This window comes from Sceloporus occidentalis, unplaced genomic scaffold (genome assembly GCF_023333645.1).
Source record: "Sceloporus occidentalis isolate IW3139 unplaced genomic scaffold, rSceOcc1.0.p SCAF_6, whole genome shotgun sequence".
NCBI classification, from domain to species: domain Eukaryota; kingdom Metazoa; phylum Chordata; class Lepidosauria; order Squamata; family Phrynosomatidae; genus Sceloporus; species Sceloporus occidentalis.
Genome location: NW_028316986.1, coordinates 86,564,093 through 86,582,209, shown reverse-complemented (window position 1 = coordinate 86,582,209; position 18,117 = coordinate 86,564,093). Strand labels below are relative to the sequence as shown.

Sequence of the window (18,117 nt, the reverse complement as noted above, 5' to 3'; positions counted from 1 at the left end):
TATAATTTTATAGATCATTGTTCACTTTAGATTGTTCACACTGTTGGCATTGTTGATTTTTACTCTGCTGCTGGTACTGTATTTTTTTTTATTTATTTTTTTGCAATGGTTCTTTTTGCAAAATTTGTAAAAAATAAATAAAACATCAAAGACTTTCCATTCCATTTAAAGGTTATTCTTTGGGAGCATTTAAAAAGGTACACTTTGAGAACTGTATATTCCACCTGCTCCCAAATGAAGGTATCTAGAGTGGCCTGTTCTCCTTCCATTTAAAATTTAAAATTTTTTAAATTGTTTGTTTTTTAAAAATGTATCTACATTTTAATACTTTCATATTGTTTTTAACTTGTTTAAAATTTGTTGCTAGCCTCTTTGAGTCCCTATATCAGGAGAAAGGCAGGATATAAATAAATAAATAAATAAATAAAATAATCTCAGTGCACAGATGGGACATTTTGATTTGTTTGTTTGACCCTTCAGACTGCTACACAGAGTTTCAAATTCTTTAAACATCCATCCACGTTCAGTAGCTTATCATGTTGTATGGTGGTGATTTCAGGTCCATATTTTTGTTTGTCTTTGGCTGGATACAGATCGCCAATTTCGGGCAGACTGCAGCCGCCCCTTTGCGCACCGTATTGGGGCCAGGGCAGCCACAGCGGCAGCCCAAACGCCCTAATACGGTGCTTTTCGGGACCAGGGTGGAGCGGCAAAATGCCGCTCCTCCTTGGTCCTGAAAAGGGGTGTCCTTGGGGCTTCATGCCCCAGGACACCCCGGGAGCCGCAGCCAGGGGAGAAAGGGGCCACTCGGCCCCTTTCCCCCTGGTGCCATTCCCTTGTCAATCTAGTTGCCACAGAAACGAGGCGCCCTCCGGGAAGGAGCTCCGTTTCAGAGCTCCTTCCAGCACCAGAAAGGGTGCCACAAGCGCCCTGTGGCAGCGCCAGGATGTGACAGCCGTGCCACGCCATTTGGATGCGCCACACCTGTCTTGTCAAAATGGCAGTGCCCATGTAGACAGGGTGCCGCCATTTTGACTTCCTGGCGACGTACTAGGGTTAGGGAACGTCTAAAAAGGACGCTCCCAGGCAACCTTAGTATGTCACCAGGATGTACTAAAAGGCCCATCTATACAGGGCCATGGTTACTAAACACATTATACTGGCATGGTATCAGATTAAGAAATCTCAGTGTGGCATATGTTTTGTATGCTCATCTGTCATCCTCATTGAATCTTGTTTCTTACAGGCCGTTTGTATGCTATGCAGGCAGGTATGAAGATTGATAGTAAAAATCCAGAGTGTCGCAAATTTTTGTGCAAGCTCATGGATCAACTTGAAGCTGTAAGTAAATCTGTTTTGGTGTTAATGTTGGTATTGTTTATAGAAACATGGAGACAATTGCTTTGTATATCTTTTTGCATAAACATGAATACAATTTTTTTTTGCTACTAACAGCTATTTCCTTCATTATATTTTTCTCCATGGCACTTTTCTCTGCAGGATCCCCAAAGCATCTCACAGAGAGAGAAGAATTTATAGTAAGGGAAGGAGAGTAAGAGGAGGAAAAGGCTGAATGAGTATTATGCTGGGGAGAGAGAAAGGAAAAGTAATGTTGGGTCCAAAATGCACTGCAGAAATAATCCATTTTGAGACCACTTTAACTGCCTGGTTCAATGCTAGGGAATTCTGAAAACTAGTTTTGTGAGACATTTAGTCTTTTCTGTCAGAGAGTTCTGATGCCACAATAAACTACAATTCCCGGGATTCCTTAGTACTGAGCCAGGGGAGTTAAAGCAGTCTCAAACTGGATTATTTCTGCAGTGCATTTTGGACCTTGGTTTGATTTCCCAGTTCATAGGCAGCATTTAAACCAGGATGGGTAAAGCATGGCTTATTGCACATGGAGCCCCCAGTTAACCTCTTTTATTTTATTTTATTTTATTTGAAGTATCTATCTTTCACCTCAGTCCAATGACCTTGAAGTGATATACAAGAGGTAAATGTGTTTAAAACATTAAATACATAATTAGAACATTTTGAAACATGATAAAACATTGTCTTAATAAAAGCCTAAACTTCAGACAATTTAAACAGAGCAGCCCCCCCCCCCCCCCCCCCCCGGTTTTAAGGACCAAAGGCCGTGAGAAATAAAATGGACTTACCTGCCCACTGGAAGCTTGAAAAGGATGGAACCAGTCTGTTCTCCTTTGGAAGGGAATTCTACAGTCAGTATGCTGTACCAGAGAAAGTCCTTTCTTGTGTGCTTATCAATTTAGTCTCACAGGGTGGTAGGACATGCAGTAGGACCTCTGCTGGGGGTGATAAATTTCAAGCAGGCTCAATTCATAGAGTTGCAAGAGAGCACAAGGGCTATCCAGTCCAGCCCCGCTGCCATGCAGGAATACACAATCAAAGCACTCTCTTCAAATGGCCATCCAGCCCCTGTTAAAACCTCCACAGAAGGAGACTTCACCACACTCTCAGGGAATGTGTTCCATTGTCAAACAGCTCTTACTGTCAAGACATTCTGCCTAATGTTGAGGTGGAATCTCTTTTCCTGTAGCTTGAATTCATTGCTCCATTTTCTAATCTTTGGAGCAACAGAAAACAAGCTTGCTCCATCCTCAATATTACACCTCTTCAAATATTTAAATAAGGCTATTATGCTACCTCTTAACCTTGTCTTCTCCAGGCTAAACATGCTCCTCTAGCAAAGAGTACACTGCAGTACTCTAGCTAATTGTAAACCTCTGTTGTTGGATCTGTCCTCCCTAATAAAGGGCATAGCTGGTGTGCCACTCAAAGCTGAGAAAGAGCATTCCTGCTCTGGCCAAGGACAGCAATTTAGCCTTCCAAGAACAATACTAGGTCCAAGAACAGTTCCAAACTATACACTTGTTCTGTCAGAGAGGGTACAGCCCCTGCCAAAACAGGTTGTTACAGAGGTTTTGCCTTTTTGGGATTGAATCTAAATTATTTACCCATACCCATGCTGCACTATATTCAAACAAAGGCACCTTGTAGCCTTCCTTGTATTGGTTATAAATGACCCCTTTGTATTGATTAAAAATGGGAGTCCAGTAAGACCTTTCCCCATATTTTGGTCTGATTTAAAAGGTGCCTTGTATGCTCCAAGAAGTATGTGGGGCAATGTTGCTATGCCTCACAGCACGTTTAGACCTTATGCAAAGAAATGGGATGGCAGGAATGGCCCTCCAATCTATGAGGAAGGGTGGTAGGGAGCTGTGTGAGATTCCAAGACCTCTGTAAGCTCCTTATCCCTCAAAGCCAACAATGCATGAGGAGGGAGGATGCAGGTATAAGGATAATTCAGATCTTGTTGTGCGCCTTCAAGTCGTTTTCAATTTATGGCAGCCTTAAGGTGAACCTATCGATGGGATTTTCTTGGTAAGATTTGCTCAGAGTGGTCTTGCCTATCCCTTTCTTTTGGGGTTGAGATAGTGTGACCTGCCGAAGGCCATTCAATGGGTTTCCATGGCTGAACACGGATTTGAGTCCAGGACTCAAACCATTACATCATGCTGGATCTGATCTAATAAACCAATATTTTTTGAGCTCACATTATGTATTAATTGGATCTTTTGAATGTGCTTCATCCATAGAAAAGCTTGATTAGACTTCACCTGAACTTGCTTACTTCAGAATAATTGGATTTAGTATAGGGCTTTGGAAGTATGTTGCAGACTTGTGTACCCTTGTCTTTCCATGTTTTTTTCCCTATCCATTCATTTATTGAAAAATCTAAATAGGGCATACGGTAATTATGTTTCTATGTCCAATTTGTATCAAGGATTGGAGGTGTTTGTAACAATGGTCTGTCCACTTTAACCAACCCAAGAAGCTTTGTTGTTGTTGTTAGCGGTTATTTATATATCACCATTGATTATGGGGCACTTTACAAGGAAAAATGGGTCCTGCCAAAGACATACAATCTAAAATTTATACAGAAAGAGAGCAAGAAAGAAGATGGAAATAATAAAAATGTAAGGCTGCAATACAATTGTAAAACAGATTATCTAGATAAAATGCAACATAATATAAAGCAAACTGTCAAACACATCTAACTAAAATATACAAGATTATAAAAAAATTAAACTAAGGCGCATTACAGACCGCGCCTTTGAGGCAGCCTGTAGGCGTTCCTTTCCTCGCCGGATCGGGGCCTTAGCTGCCAGAACGGCAGCCTCCAAGGCCCTAATCCGCCACTTTCCAGGCCGCTTCCCCGCAGCCTGGAAAGGGGTGTCCTTGGGGCTTCAAACCCCAAGGACACCCGGTGGCAGCGGGGAGGAGTAGAAAGGGGCCGCTCGGCCCCTTTCTCCCTTGCGTCGCTGGTGCAGCCATCTAAAGGCTGCGCCAGCAACACAAATCGCGGAAGGAGCTCCGTTTTGGAGCTCCTTCTAGCGCCGCGGAAAGGGCGTTCTATGCGCCCTCGCGCGGAGCAAAGACGTCACATCCGTGCCACCCCCGTTTGGAGGCGGTGCATTCATGACGTAATGGTGGCCCCCGTGTGGAACGGGCACTGACATTTTGTACGTCCTGGGGACGTATTAGGGTTAGGTGCGTGCATAAGGCACGCACTTTCCCTAACCCTAGTACGTCCCCAGGATGTACTTTACGCCCGTCTGTAATGGGCCTAAGATTCCAAAAGCTTTGAAAAACAAGAAAGTTTTTAATTGAGTTTTACAAATAATGAGGGAACAAGCAGTCTGCTATCATTCATGGAAGCAATTCCAGGATTATGAAACAGTGAACAAACAAGAATGAAGCCAGCCAAAGAGGAGGAAACCCTTGGGTGAGAAGCCTAGAGTTCTTAGAATTCAGATCTTGAGCGAGATGGTAAAATAAGGGCTGAAAGATGGTGGGGAGCTAGGTTGTGTAGGGCTTTGAAAGTTAACAAGAAGCTTATACTGAAGAAATGGGTAACCCATTGAAGTGATATCAAAAGTGGGATAACATGAGCAAAACGACAGGCCAGAAAGATAATCTTAGCAGCAGAATGTTGAATGGAAACCAGAGGACTAAGGTAAGATAATCAAAGACCAGTCAAAAGAAGATTACAATAATCAAGGCAGGAAATTACCAGGACATGAAATGAAGTCTTACCAGAGGATCCAGAAAAAAAAGTCTGATTTTGGCAGTGTTATAAAGAAAAAAATGACATTACTTTGTTACATCCTCAATGTGAAAAACAAAGAGTAAAAAATAAAGTCAAGGATAAATGGGAACATTATTAGTAGTGATGAAAGAGAATGTAAAGACAATTCTAGAGGAAAATTAAGTAGGTCTGTCTTTGCCATGTTAAGTTCTAGATGACAGTGAAGCATTCATGCTGAGATAACTGAAAGACATGCTGTAAGATGATATTCAACGTCAAAGAGCATTCTGGAGAAATCCATCTGAGTATTATCAGAATAAAAATGATATTGAAAACCATACAAACTAAGATTGCCCAAAGAGAGTACTGTATATAACGAGGAAACAACAAAGGGCGCAGAACAGAACCTTGTGAAACTTCAACCCGAAAGAAAAGAAAAAGACCCGTGTCCTCCAGGTACCACATTGAATGACCAGCCTTAGAGATAAGATGAGAACCAGCTGAGGACTGAATAAGTAAACCCTAGGTTGTGAAGTGCTCCTACAAAAGAGCACGATCAGCTGTGTCAAAGGCTAGAGAGATCAAGGAAGGTAAGGACTGAATATAGGCCTTTTGACTTGGTGTGAAGGAGATCATCTGCGGTCTTTGTAAGAACTGCTCTTGCAGAGTGTGAAGAGCAAAATCCAGACTGAAAAGGATCCATTCCAGAAATACAAGAAAGTCAGTCAAAGCAATATACATAAGTAACATGTTCCTAAGCTTTTGAGAAAAAAGGCAGTCGTGAACAGGATGATAATTAGAAGATGGATCAAGTGAAGGCTCTTAATAATTAGAGAAATGATAGCATGTTTATGTTCAGAAGGAAATAAACCAGAAAAGGGGACATTAATAATATGGAGAAGAGGAGGGAGAATGCCAGGGGCAACAGTAATTAAGAAGCCAAAGGAACAAGATCTAGAAAGCAGGTAGAAAGATGTGAAAACATCAACAGTTCAGCATACAAAATTGAGGGGAAATAGACGAAACAAACATTTGATATGTGGGTAATGAAGAAGGAGCAGCAATATCAGAACAGATAAGTTCAATTTTTAGTACAATGGGACCTCGATATCCACAGGGTATCTGTTCCAGACCCCCACATGGATACCAAAATCCATGGATACTCAAGTCTCAAAAAAGGGTGTGGGACCAGCCCAGCAGGATTCCTGGGGGAGAGGAAGGTTCCTCCGATCATGGAACAGCAAGAAAAAGGAGGATGAAGGGGATGAAGAAAGTGGCCATCAAGGGTTCCCTGCTGTTGCCTGGGGTGCCTCATCTGCACAGCCCTGGCCTCAGGAGAGAAGTGCTGTCCAGGAAGCAGGGAAGGGGTTCAGCAGATGTTCTGGAGGGCCCCAAGTCCCTTTATCCCAGGAAACCTGGTGGGGGAGGAAGGGACCCCCAACCACCATGACATGCCTTTTCAGGGAAACCATGTCAGAGGGGACAGAGGGGGTTGCGGCAGTGGTGGCAGATTCCTGGGCTGTGGTCGGTGGCCAGAGCAGGTGTGGAGGCGATGCAGAGCAGGAACATGGCACCAACCGAGGGGGCCCCTCCTCCTCCTCCCTGTTCCTCCTCCTCCTCTTCTTCCTCCTGCTTTGCTACCTTCCCCTCTTATTCTTCCTCCTCCTCTTCTTTTTCTAGCACCACTGCCTCTCTTCCCATACCCATCTCCCGAGAAGAGCCAGCTGAGAATCGGGGGGGGGGGTTCCCCTCGGAGTCCGAAGCCAGTCTTCCGAGGCCCTCTTGCTTGGGGCATCCCCACATCAGGCACCTGGGGAGGCGGCGAATAGGCCAAGGCTCAGATTTGGTAGCAAGAACTATACGTGTTGACAAAAGGGCAAAACTATCAAGAGTTGAAGTTAAAGTTGGGTAAAGAAATAGCTAAGTCCAATGAACCAATAGAGTTGAAAGAAAACCAGGAAGAGACCAATGCTTGTGAATAGCCCTCAGGATTAACAGAATGAAGCTTTCAAAAGGAGCGAGCAACAGAGTACTGAGGAGGTGGACTATGAGCAAGAGCAAAAGAAAGAAGATGATGGATCAAAGAAAATTCGATATAAGATATAAGAGAGAGAACAATACTTAATAAGAACAAAATCAAATAATGGCCAAAGGAATATCAGGTATTAAGCTTGAACCCAGAAAAAGTCAAAGAAGAAAGAAAAGATAGCATGGGAGGATTTTTGGAATCATCCACCTGAATATTAAATCACCCATAATAACAATGGGAATATCATCTGAGAGAAAGGAAGTCAACCGAGAATCAAAATCAGAAATAAAAGTTGAAATGGGCCAGATAGACATTAAATGACAACAATCTGCAGGCACAGAGGTGAAAAGAATCTCATATCGTTGGCCTCAAAAGAAGATAAACTGTTGGTTGGTGGGAAAGAAAAAAAATGAAACTGGAATGAGCTAAGTAATAGAAAATTCACTCCACCTCACCCCTACCTCCTGGAGAAAAGGAGAGTCCTCCAAAGGAGTGGACAGCTGAAGTAACAGTACCATGGGCAAGAAGCCAGGTTTGGGTAAGAGCAAGGAGGTGAAAACGTCTGGAGAGAAATATATAAATCATGAACAGTAGCAACTTTAGCAGTTCCATAAGGAGCAAGAAAAGAGAAGCTGCGAAGAAGGAAGACAGTGGATAGATATCAGATTGTTAGAAGAAAATCATGGATGCGGGAGAAAACTGATAGAGAAGATATGAGGGTAGGAATGGAATGTATTGTATTCAAAATGTTGATATTCCAAGAAAGTATCAGATTTTCATCTGAACTTGACCCCTCTATGCTGTCAGTCATCAGTATTACAGGGCCTCTAAATTTAGTTAACGTATGAGCTATGCAGCCAGATCGGGGCCGTGACAACCACATGCCATGGCCCCTTATCTGGCCTTCCCAGGTCATGAAAAGGAGCCGCAAAAAGTGATAGCCGCTGCACTACGGCTTTACAGTGCTCCTTCAGTGCTGCATCATGACGCAGAGCCAGAGGAATGCCACATGGCATGCGGTGTGGTGTGATGTGTCACACTGCTCTAGGGGCAGAGGCAGGGCATGCATCATATGGACGCTATGCCCTGACCCCACCTCCAACCCAGCCTTTAAGGCCAGTCTGCACAGGGCCATACTTGGTGTTAGAAAATAAACTGCCATTCTCATATTTTCTTTAGTTTTTGGCAACACAAGAAATATAAGAGAGTCCAATATCCTTTGTTTTTGTTTTGTAAAGCTAAACTAGAATTTCCCTAAATGCCAACAGTAAGTCTATTCAGGTGCTTTAAATCCACCTGTTGTAACTGTAATAGTGTTATTTACTTTGCTGATTTTATTAGGAAACCTGAGGCTTTCTGTACTCTGTAACATCTTTGAAAAGAGGTCTTTCTGTAGCAGTACACTGCTTGACTAAGCATTCCAGTAAATATTCAAGACACTAGTGCAGTTAGGTTGAACGAGGGGTTTTCATTTCATTCTTTATATTAAATGCTCCAAGCTGTTTCACAGGAAGAAACTCTATAGCTCTGGTGACTTTCAGTGGTTACAAAAAAAAAGTTACGAATTAGAAAATCTTGAGTCTTATATAGGTGCTAATTTAAGGTGAGATAAGGCAGCAAAGTAGTGTAATGGTTTGAACATTGGTCTATGACTCTTGAGACTAGGGTTAAAATCCCCATTAAGCCATGGAAACTCACTGAGTGATATTGTACAAGTCAATTTCTCTAAACCTCAGAGGAAGACAAAGGCAAAAAAAAAAAAAAAAAAAACCCTCTGAGCAAATCTTAGGAAGAAAACCCTGTGATAAGTTCATCTCAGGAGACCATGCCAGAAATGACTTGAAGGCACACAAGAGGGCAAAGTGTCCTAGAACTGCTAGAACTCCAGACTGTGATGATTACTCTAGCTACTACTCTAGCTAAGTAACATAGTATGTTATTGTTATTTGAAGAATGAGAATGTTTTTACTTCATCTTTTTTAAAGGAAGTAAATAAATAAAAACATTGGGGAGGATTCCCTCCCAAAAAAAAACCCCAATATAGAATTATGAACAGTACTTTGATAAGGTCACCATCCCACACAACCATTTTTTCTTCTGTTGTACATGCTCCTTTTGTGTTTTTGCACTTTCTGACAAAACCTTTCCCAATGCTACCATGATTTTTTTAAAGAAGTGAAGTACAGTTGTTGAATTCCAGGACCTTTCTAGGTAAACATTTAGGGGAGGGCATGTTAAATTTCCCACACAATTTACACCTTTAACACTTGACAATGATCCATACAGTAAGTGGCTTGTAAATTGTATTGAAGACCAAAATGATGATACTTACTGTAGACAAAGCTGTTCAGGTAATGTCACGAATCTAGCTAGATTTCACAAGAAGGCAAGGGCCCAGTTTCAGGAACAATTTACTTTAACAAGCCATCAGTGGGAACTCCCCTCAAACCAGAAGATTCTTACTATCCATTTCCATAGCATGAGTCATAACAAGAGCACCACAGTTGACAGGAAAGGAATGTGTAGGCTAACCTCATTCTCTTGGCACCCCCTGCCCAAGTGTACAGACATGCAGTAACGGTTTTGAGTATAGCAGGTGCTTTGTCTCTGAAGGACACTCAAAGCAAGAGGTATGAGAGCTAGAAATCTAAGATATTTCCTTGCTGCCCAATTTCTATGGGCAAATGTAAATAATCTTTTGAACCTCTGTATTTTCTCAGATGAAGAAGCAGCTGGGTGATAATGAAGCTGTTACTCAGGAAATAGTTGGTTGTGCCCATGTGGAGAATTATGCTTTGAAAATGTTTCTTTATGCAGATAATGAAGATCGAGCTGGGCGGTTTCACAAGTAAGTGGCCTAGAAAAGGCAATTTATATTGGAACTTGTAATTGGGGTAAATGTGGAATTGAAGCAGAGTAACCCTACCGATTTAATCAAAATAAATTCACCAGCTTATCCTTGGGCATTTAAACAATGCAGAGGGTCCAGATGAGTGACTTTTGGCAAGCTACTGGTTTGAACATCCACAACAACTTTGCAGTTAAGAGACACAGATACCCTGAAGTAGCCTTCTATTGTCCTCTTTAGCTTGTGGGGAAATTATTCCATTTCATATTCTGTTAACGTGCAAGCAGTGCCTTTAAAAAACATTTGAGAAGTTAAAATGTTTTTCCTCTCTCCAGAAACATGATTAAGTCTTTTTATACTGCAAGCCTCCTAATAGATGTACTGACTGTGTTTGGAGAACTAACAGATGAGGTAAGTTGCACAGTTAAGTAATATGTATCATTAACAGCTGAATACAGAGAAACAGATTTTTGTCTCTTACCCTGCAAAAGTTAGTCATAACTAAATCTCATTAAAAGCAATGGGTTTTCTGTTAACTTGTTCCATTGTGTCAGTTGGATTTGCTCAAATTAACTTTAGCTGAATTGCAGTCTTTCTATATTGAAAACTCTTAGACGCTGAAATCCATCTCTAGTTTAACTCAGGTTCAGGCTTTCCAGTGACATTTTTGGACGTCCTAGCTTAAAATTACAAAATCTTTTACTGTAATACAATTTACTGTATAGTTTGAAGACTACTGTTTGAGAAACAGAAGCCCTTACACACCCTAGAGACAGAACCTTTTCCATGATTCTTTGGATCCTGGCATAGTATTTGCTTCACCGAATAGGAATTGCTGATTCAAAGTACTATAGTACAGTGTGCCTGCGTCATATGCTGGAGGCTGCGCCAGAAGAAACGGCACCACACGCCAGAAAAAGTAATGGTGCATGCTGCCATGGGCACAAGCCCCATTATCTTTTATGGGGCTTGAGCATCCATGGAATTTCCCGTACATGGGGGGATCCAGAACAGATCCCTCATGTAAAGGAAGGGACCACTGTAGTTATGAGATGTTATAGTAATATGAACAGGGTTGGTATCCATGAAAGCAGCCTAATTGGTTATTGCAAAAAGTCTTAATAGGGGGTACTGCACTCCAGTGGCTCAGGTCCTACCTCTCGGGCAGGTTCCAGATGGTGAGGCTGGGGGACAGTTGCTCTTCTAGAAAAGAGCTAACATCTGGCGTCTCCCAAGACGCCATCTTGTCCCCCATGCTATTTAACATTTACACGAAACCGCTGGGAGAGATCATCCGGAGACATGGGGTGCGGGGTTATCAGTATGCTGATGACACCCAAATATGCTTATCTATGTCCCCGACTGTTACAGTGACTAAGGATGACATCTACCCTCTGAATCCCTGCCTTGAGTCGGTAATGGGCTGGATGAGGAAAAACAAACTCAGGCAGAATCCAGAGAAAACGGAGGTACTTACCATAGGATCCTTAGGCCCGGGGAAGGAAATTGGTCAACCACTCCTACACAAGGTCACACTTCCTCTGAAGGATGAAGTTCGCAGTTTAGGAGTACTTCTGGATCCGTCTCGACGATTGTCATCTCAAGTAGATGCGACAGCCAGAAGTGCTTGGTATCAACTTTGGTTGATACGCCAACTGCGACCCTACCTCAACCAAAATGACCTTGAAGCTGTAGCACATGTTCTGCTAATCTCTCGTCTTGATTTCTGCAATGCGCTCTACATGGGGCTACCCTTGTATCAAGTTCAGAAGCTCTAATTAGTGCAAAATGTGGCAGCCAGGTTGGTCACTGGATCCTCGAGATTTGACCACGTAACATATATTCTGAAAGATCTACACTGGGTCCCAGTTAGCTTCCGGGCACAATACAAGGTATTGGTTATTACCTTTAAAGCCCTACATGGCTTGGGCCCAAGTTACTTACGGGAACGCATCTCCCTATACAATCCGCCCTGCACTCAGGACAAATGGGAAGAAATTGTTAGAGATACCAGCATCTAAATATGTTTCTACTTCCCAAAAAGCATTTAGTAGCTGCCCCCACACTATGGAATGGACTCCCAGAGGAGATCCGCCTTGCTACATCCCTGGAAACTTTCAGGAAGGGGGTTAAGACAGAGCTTTTTCGACGTGCATACCCACCTGACCTTCTATGAATTACAGACTGTTTCTGTATGGAACGACAGCATCTGACCCTATGATTATTGATTTTATGTTTGTAACTGAGGTTTTAACTTGTGTGATAATAATATTGTAATGTTTTAATTGTATTTTTTGAACTCTGTTGTGATTCCATCTCGATCCAATTGGGAGAGGCGGGAAGATATAAATAAACTCTGTTATTATTATTAATCCCAGATTCAGCACACTTCTTAGAATGGCTTCTTGCTGTATTTAAAATAGAAATAGCATTGGTTTTAACAAAATTAATCAAAATGATCAAAATTTCAATTGCTTAGTCTTATTGTGATATTACTGTTTTGCATTTTCAGTGTGAATTAAGAAAACATTCCTTAGATAGGAGATAATATCTATGGAAGATCCGTGCCATTAAACAGAGATCTTATAAAAAGAGACCTGCTCTAATGTTAGGTGTTATTCAGATAGCAAAACATCCTCTATGAACTTTACCACATGAAGCTAAAACACTGAATTTTAACAGGATAAGAGCGTTTTTGGTCAATACAGTGGTACCCCGGGTTACGAAATTAATCCGTTCCGCGGAGCCCTTCGTAACCCGAAAGATTTCGCAACCCAGAAAAGCCATAGGCGCTAGCGCTAAAAGCCGCGATTTCGTGCGAAATAGCGCCGAAAAGCACCAAAAATTTTTTTCGTAAGCCGAAAAAAAAAAACGTAACCCGGAACAGTTTTTTCCTATGGGATTTTTTCGTATCCCGGGAATTTCGTAAGGCGGTGCTTTCGTATCCCGGGGTACCACTGTACTTACCACATGATGTCATGTCCATCCTGCTACTACTCTGCATTCAATTCATTACTGTAGTGCACCTTTTTATTGAAGAGCAAAACCTATCAATAGCTCTAAATGTTCCTATTATAGTGCAGTTGAATGGATGTAAAAGTCCCTTCATTTCAGTTCAGGCATTAAAACAGTCATGTAGCAGGACAGGACCTGATTTTCCTTCTCTCTCCACCTCCCCTTCCCAAAAGCAGGCTAACTTCATGACTTGTCAGTGTTGTTTTTATTTATTTACATGCCACCTTTCTTCCAGTCAGAGACCCAAGACAATTTCCATAACAATGTTAAATGTTAAAATTATTACAGAAAGTTTTAAAGCAGTTTAAAAACACAACATTAAAACACTATAAAACTGATTAAAATTATACAAGAGACAAAACATACCTATATTAGAAACTTCCCCTGCTTAAGCATTAAAAGCTTACTTAAATAAAAATGTTTTGGCTTGCCAGTGAAAGGAAAGCAGGGAGGATGCCATGCTAGCCTTCCATGGAAGGAAATTCCACATTATGTTTCCTTTCATAATGTGATTGCCACAAGACACAAGACTGATGTGATAATGTCCTTAGAACACACATTTATATCATGTTGTTAATTCATAGTTATCTGTTTGGATTCTCTATTTGTCATGTTGTGTATTCTGAGCAGTCAGAGATGAGATGTAAACTATAAAAGACATTTCAGTTAAGTTTTAGATAAGCTTATGCTTAATATCATCCTACCTGTGTGTGTTTATGTAGAATTGTAGTGGAGGTAACATAGGCCTCAGTCCATTGGACCACAAGGAAATATATTACAGTAGTTCCCTTCAAATGGATGGTGTGAACATGATGCAGAATCATGACATGATTAAGGAATGTGGCCAATATCTAACTAAGATTAGCAGCTGCATTTCCAACCATGATACTGAGTGCAGTATATGTATGAAAAAGCAGTTGAATACAAGGACAGATCCATTTGGTTAAAGAGAAGAACAAAACAGAGCAGTGTATGATGCTCCAGCTTGATTTTTAATATTTTTGTACCAACAAATCATTGTCAACAGGATATGATAATGAAAGATGAGATGTTCCAGTACTCCTAGCTACTTCTGATCTCCATAAAATAACAAACCCAAAACCAATGTTGCCTTCCTGCATAAGAAAATTATAAGGCTTTAATTATAAGGCCTGCCGTATCAGACGACTAGCCATCTACAGATTAGATTGCCATGCCCCATAATAGTCAGTGGTGGCACCCACCCATGGATATGCTGACATGGGTGCATGTATGTTGCCACTCATTGACTAATATGGGCTTCAGCTCCAGCACTTTTTCCCACTGCGGGGGGGGGGGGGGGACATGGAAGCATACCCCCACGGCTGGGAAGGATCCACTTTATGACATGCATAATTTTAAAAAGAAAAATAACATGACAGACACATATAGAAGTTAGTTGTGTAAATCCAGAGTTTATGCCAGAAGTTGGCTCCTTTCACAACATTTGGTTGCCACTGGGACTAGTTCCTAGGGAATTCTATTTGTCTTACAACATCAGTGCAATTCTAAGGAATTTGCTGCCAATTTAGACTACGTGTACACTGTATGTGTAACCCTGTTTTCTTGGGTGCCTATTACATGACCTGTCCCTGCTTTTGACAAACTAGAGTAAATACAATTAAAGCATATTTAAACTAAAGCTCTTTAATTTGGCTGTACAGGATTAGAGTTAAGTATGCCTCTTAAAAGTTAAAAAATGGAAACCATCGTAACTTCTGCATTAAAATAAAGATATGTGCCAATTCTACCATGAATTTCTCTTGCAGAAACATGTTCTGCAAGAGATTTAGTCTGGGACATGCTGGAATAGATAAATTCTAAACAAGATATTCCATTTTCTGGCATTTCCCTTTTGGAAAATAAAATTGGAGAAATTGTGTAAAAATGGACAAAATTAAGAGGCCTGGATGGAAAAGAATGTCAGAAATGTTGGAAGCCTTGTGCAGAAATAATAAAATTCATTGTGTTAGTGTAGGTGAATTCTGAAGTTAGTCAAAGGGAGCTATGGAATGCCTATAAAATTAGTGGAACCCATGTTAAAGTAATTCACATCTCCGAAGCAGGATACATGAATTCAATTTATGAATGAGGCCTAGAGCTCTGAGATTGAGCTGCCTGCCTCCAATGAATATACTTAACATATCTTGACAAAAACAGCACACAGAAATTGGTTGAACTCCCTCCCTAGAGAGCTCAGGATGGCCTCATCGCTGCTCTCCTTTCTAGGACAGACAGGTAAAACCATTCTTATGCCATCAGGCTTTTCCAAACTGACTAAGGTTGGGCTTTTAAATGCTGTGTAATTCAGATTTTAGAGTTTGTATAGAGTTTTTCATAAGTTTTTAAATTTTAATATGTAGTGTTTTTAATTGTGTTTTTTAAACTTTGTATCTACATTTTAATGGTTTTGTATTGTTTTTAACTTTTACTGTTTTAAATTTATTGTTAGGCTATATCAGGAGAAAGGCAGGCAGGCAGGCAGGCAGGCAGATGATGATGATGATGATGATGATGATGATGATGATGATGATGATGATGATGCAACAATATCAACTAGTACCAACAACAACAACAATTTCCTACTAGAGAAAGGAATAGTTTAGTAAGCCTCTTCCTTATACCTTCTAGGTAATTTATAGTGGGTGATTAGAAGATTGCAAAGTCAGAACTTTATATTTGCTCAGAAAATATGTACAGAAACATGAATTAGTGTGCCTTTCTGAAGCAAGACAGATGATTCCCATTAAGAGGCAAAGTTTTGACTTTCCCTCCCAATGACCACAAATGTTCCAAGGAGCAAATAACCCAGCATCCGTAAGAAATGGACTGCATTCCTGTTATTGTCACTGTTTCCTGTTAAAATTTATCTAGGAAAGAACCACCTTCTAGAAATTAAAAAAAAGTAGAAAACTTTGAAGCTTGCATATTGTTAATTGCTGCATAACAGCAAGAGCCAAGGAAAGAGAGAGAAGTTTCACAAATGCTGTCTGTTTTCCAACAGCTCTTGATTATTCAGTGGGAAGCAGCACATTGCAAGTCTGTAGTGCTGGAAAACAAGCTTGAACTAGTTAACCCCAAAGAATTCTGAATTGCCAAAGGCATGATTGGAAAAACTGAAGAGAAGGGAATCTCGGGGCCTCAGTCTATTACTCTTTTATCAAGTTAATACATTTATCTGGTTTCCAAATATTCAGTCCTAGTGGGGGAAAACAGCCTACAGATATCACTTGAGAATCATTACCTCTTTCAAAGTTCGTTGTTATTCAAAAATTTTGCATTCTGCCAAGTGCCAGAAGAAATGGGCTAATGGAAAGCCCCCCTTTCTTCCACTGAAGGTCAGGGCAACCTCTTGAATGGGTTGAGCTCTGATGCAGGGGGCTAAGAAGGAAAGGGAAATTGCTGAAAATCTGATGAACACACATATTCTGTGTATAGAGTTAACTCCTTAAACATCTTCAAGACCTGGTACTATGCTTTTATTTAAGGTTTGCAGCTTTCCAGGACAAATCTAAAGGGTCAGGAATTAAAAAGATATAATTCTCAGATAAATATCAGTTATTCTATAAGTTAATGTCAAAAACAAAGTACTTTCCTAGCTAGGCACTAACACCCATATTCTAGTCACCAATATCTATAATAGTTATTAAACAGCAAAACCTCCTTGATTCTATGTAATTAACTGCTGTCTCTGCTGAATATGTGCTGGATATTATTGCTTTATTTACAACTTCTCTTTTTTGATTTTTGATTGTATGTACAATATGTCAGGCGCTACTAATCACAGAAGGGATAGTAGAATTTGAACACAATCTAAGAAAGTTAGCTGTAATGAAATCCATGGAATGGGATTTATCTCTTTCTAAATTTTACTGGATTGAGCTTTTGACTGAATGTAAAATAAGTGTTGCACAGCTAGGTACTGTCTCTAAGCTAGTACAGAAAGATTATAAAATTGAAAAAGTCTTACTTTGGGTAACATCTGAGATAATTTAGGGAGATATTTTCCCCGATCTGCCATCCAGACAAGACAGAAGTGCTCCTGGTCAGTCGGAAGGCAGATCGGTGAATAGGGATCCAGCCTGTGTTAGATGGGGGTCACACTCCCCCTGAAGACACAGGTTTGCAATTTGGGGGTAATTTTGGACTCAGCTTTGAACTTGGAGGCCCAGGTCTCTGCTGTGACCAGGAATGCTTTCGCACATTTAAAACTTGTGCACCAACTGAGCCCGTTCCTTGAGAAGCCAGATCTTGCCACGGTGGTACATGCCTTGGTTACATCCCATTTGGACTACTGTAATGGGCTCTACATAGGACTACCTTTGAAAAGTGTTCGGAAAATTCAACTGGTTCAAAGAGCTGCTGCCAGGCTGTTAAAAGAGGCAGATTACAGAGACCATACAACTCCCCTGTTGAAACAGCTTCATTGGCTGCCAGTTTGTTTCCAGGCACAATTCAAGGTACTGGTTATAACCTACAAAGCCCTTCATGGCTCAGGTCCACACTATTTGGCAGACCGTTTCTCCTGGTATGAACCAGCCTGGACTCTAAGATCCTCTGGGGAAGCCCTTCTCTCTGTCCCAACATCATCACAAACACGGTTGGTGGGGACACGAGAAAGGGCCTTCTCAGTGGCTGCCCCTAGACTCTGGAACTCTCTGCCCAGGGAGATATGAACGGCTTCCTCCTTGATGGCTTTCCGCCGGCAGGTGGAGACCTACCTGTTCAAACAGGCTTTTAAGGAATTACTATAAGGACAGGCTGGAATGTTGGACTAGTTTAATCATTCTTTTTAATGTACGTCATTTATTTATTTATTTATTTTTAAAATGTTTTAAATTGTACTTTTTGTTTGTTTGTTTGTTTGTTTTTTAATGCTGTGAAGCCGCTCTGAGTCCCAGTCCTGGGAAAAGAGCGGGATATAAATTAAAAAATAAATTTTGTGTTCAGATGTTACTCCCATATATTATTGAATGTACTATAAATTAAGTATAATTGAAATGCTATTTAAAACGTGCCCTAAACATGTTCAACGACTAAAATCCTGTACGGGAGATATGTATGCATAAGCACTCTAATTGGGGTTGCACA

The 18,117-nt window shown here is 40.9% G+C and overlaps 1 protein-coding gene across 2 annotated transcripts in view; it reads left to right on the top strand.

Annotated features, from left to right (window-relative positions):
* VTA1 (vesicle trafficking 1) overlaps positions 1 to 18,117 on the top strand; it is a 41,718-nt gene that overhangs the window by 9,284 nt on the left and 14,317 nt on the right. For both annotated transcript variants that reach the window (XM_089530267.1, XM_089530269.1), the window contains exons 2-4: positions 1,247 to 1,341; positions 9,866 to 9,993; positions 10,329 to 10,404. In XM_089530267.1, the coding sequence (XP_089386393.1) occupies positions 1,247 to 1,341; positions 9,866 to 9,993; positions 10,329 to 10,404 (299 nt within the window). The remainder of the gene's footprint in view (positions 1 to 1,246; positions 1,342 to 9,865; positions 9,994 to 10,328; positions 10,405 to 18,117) is intronic.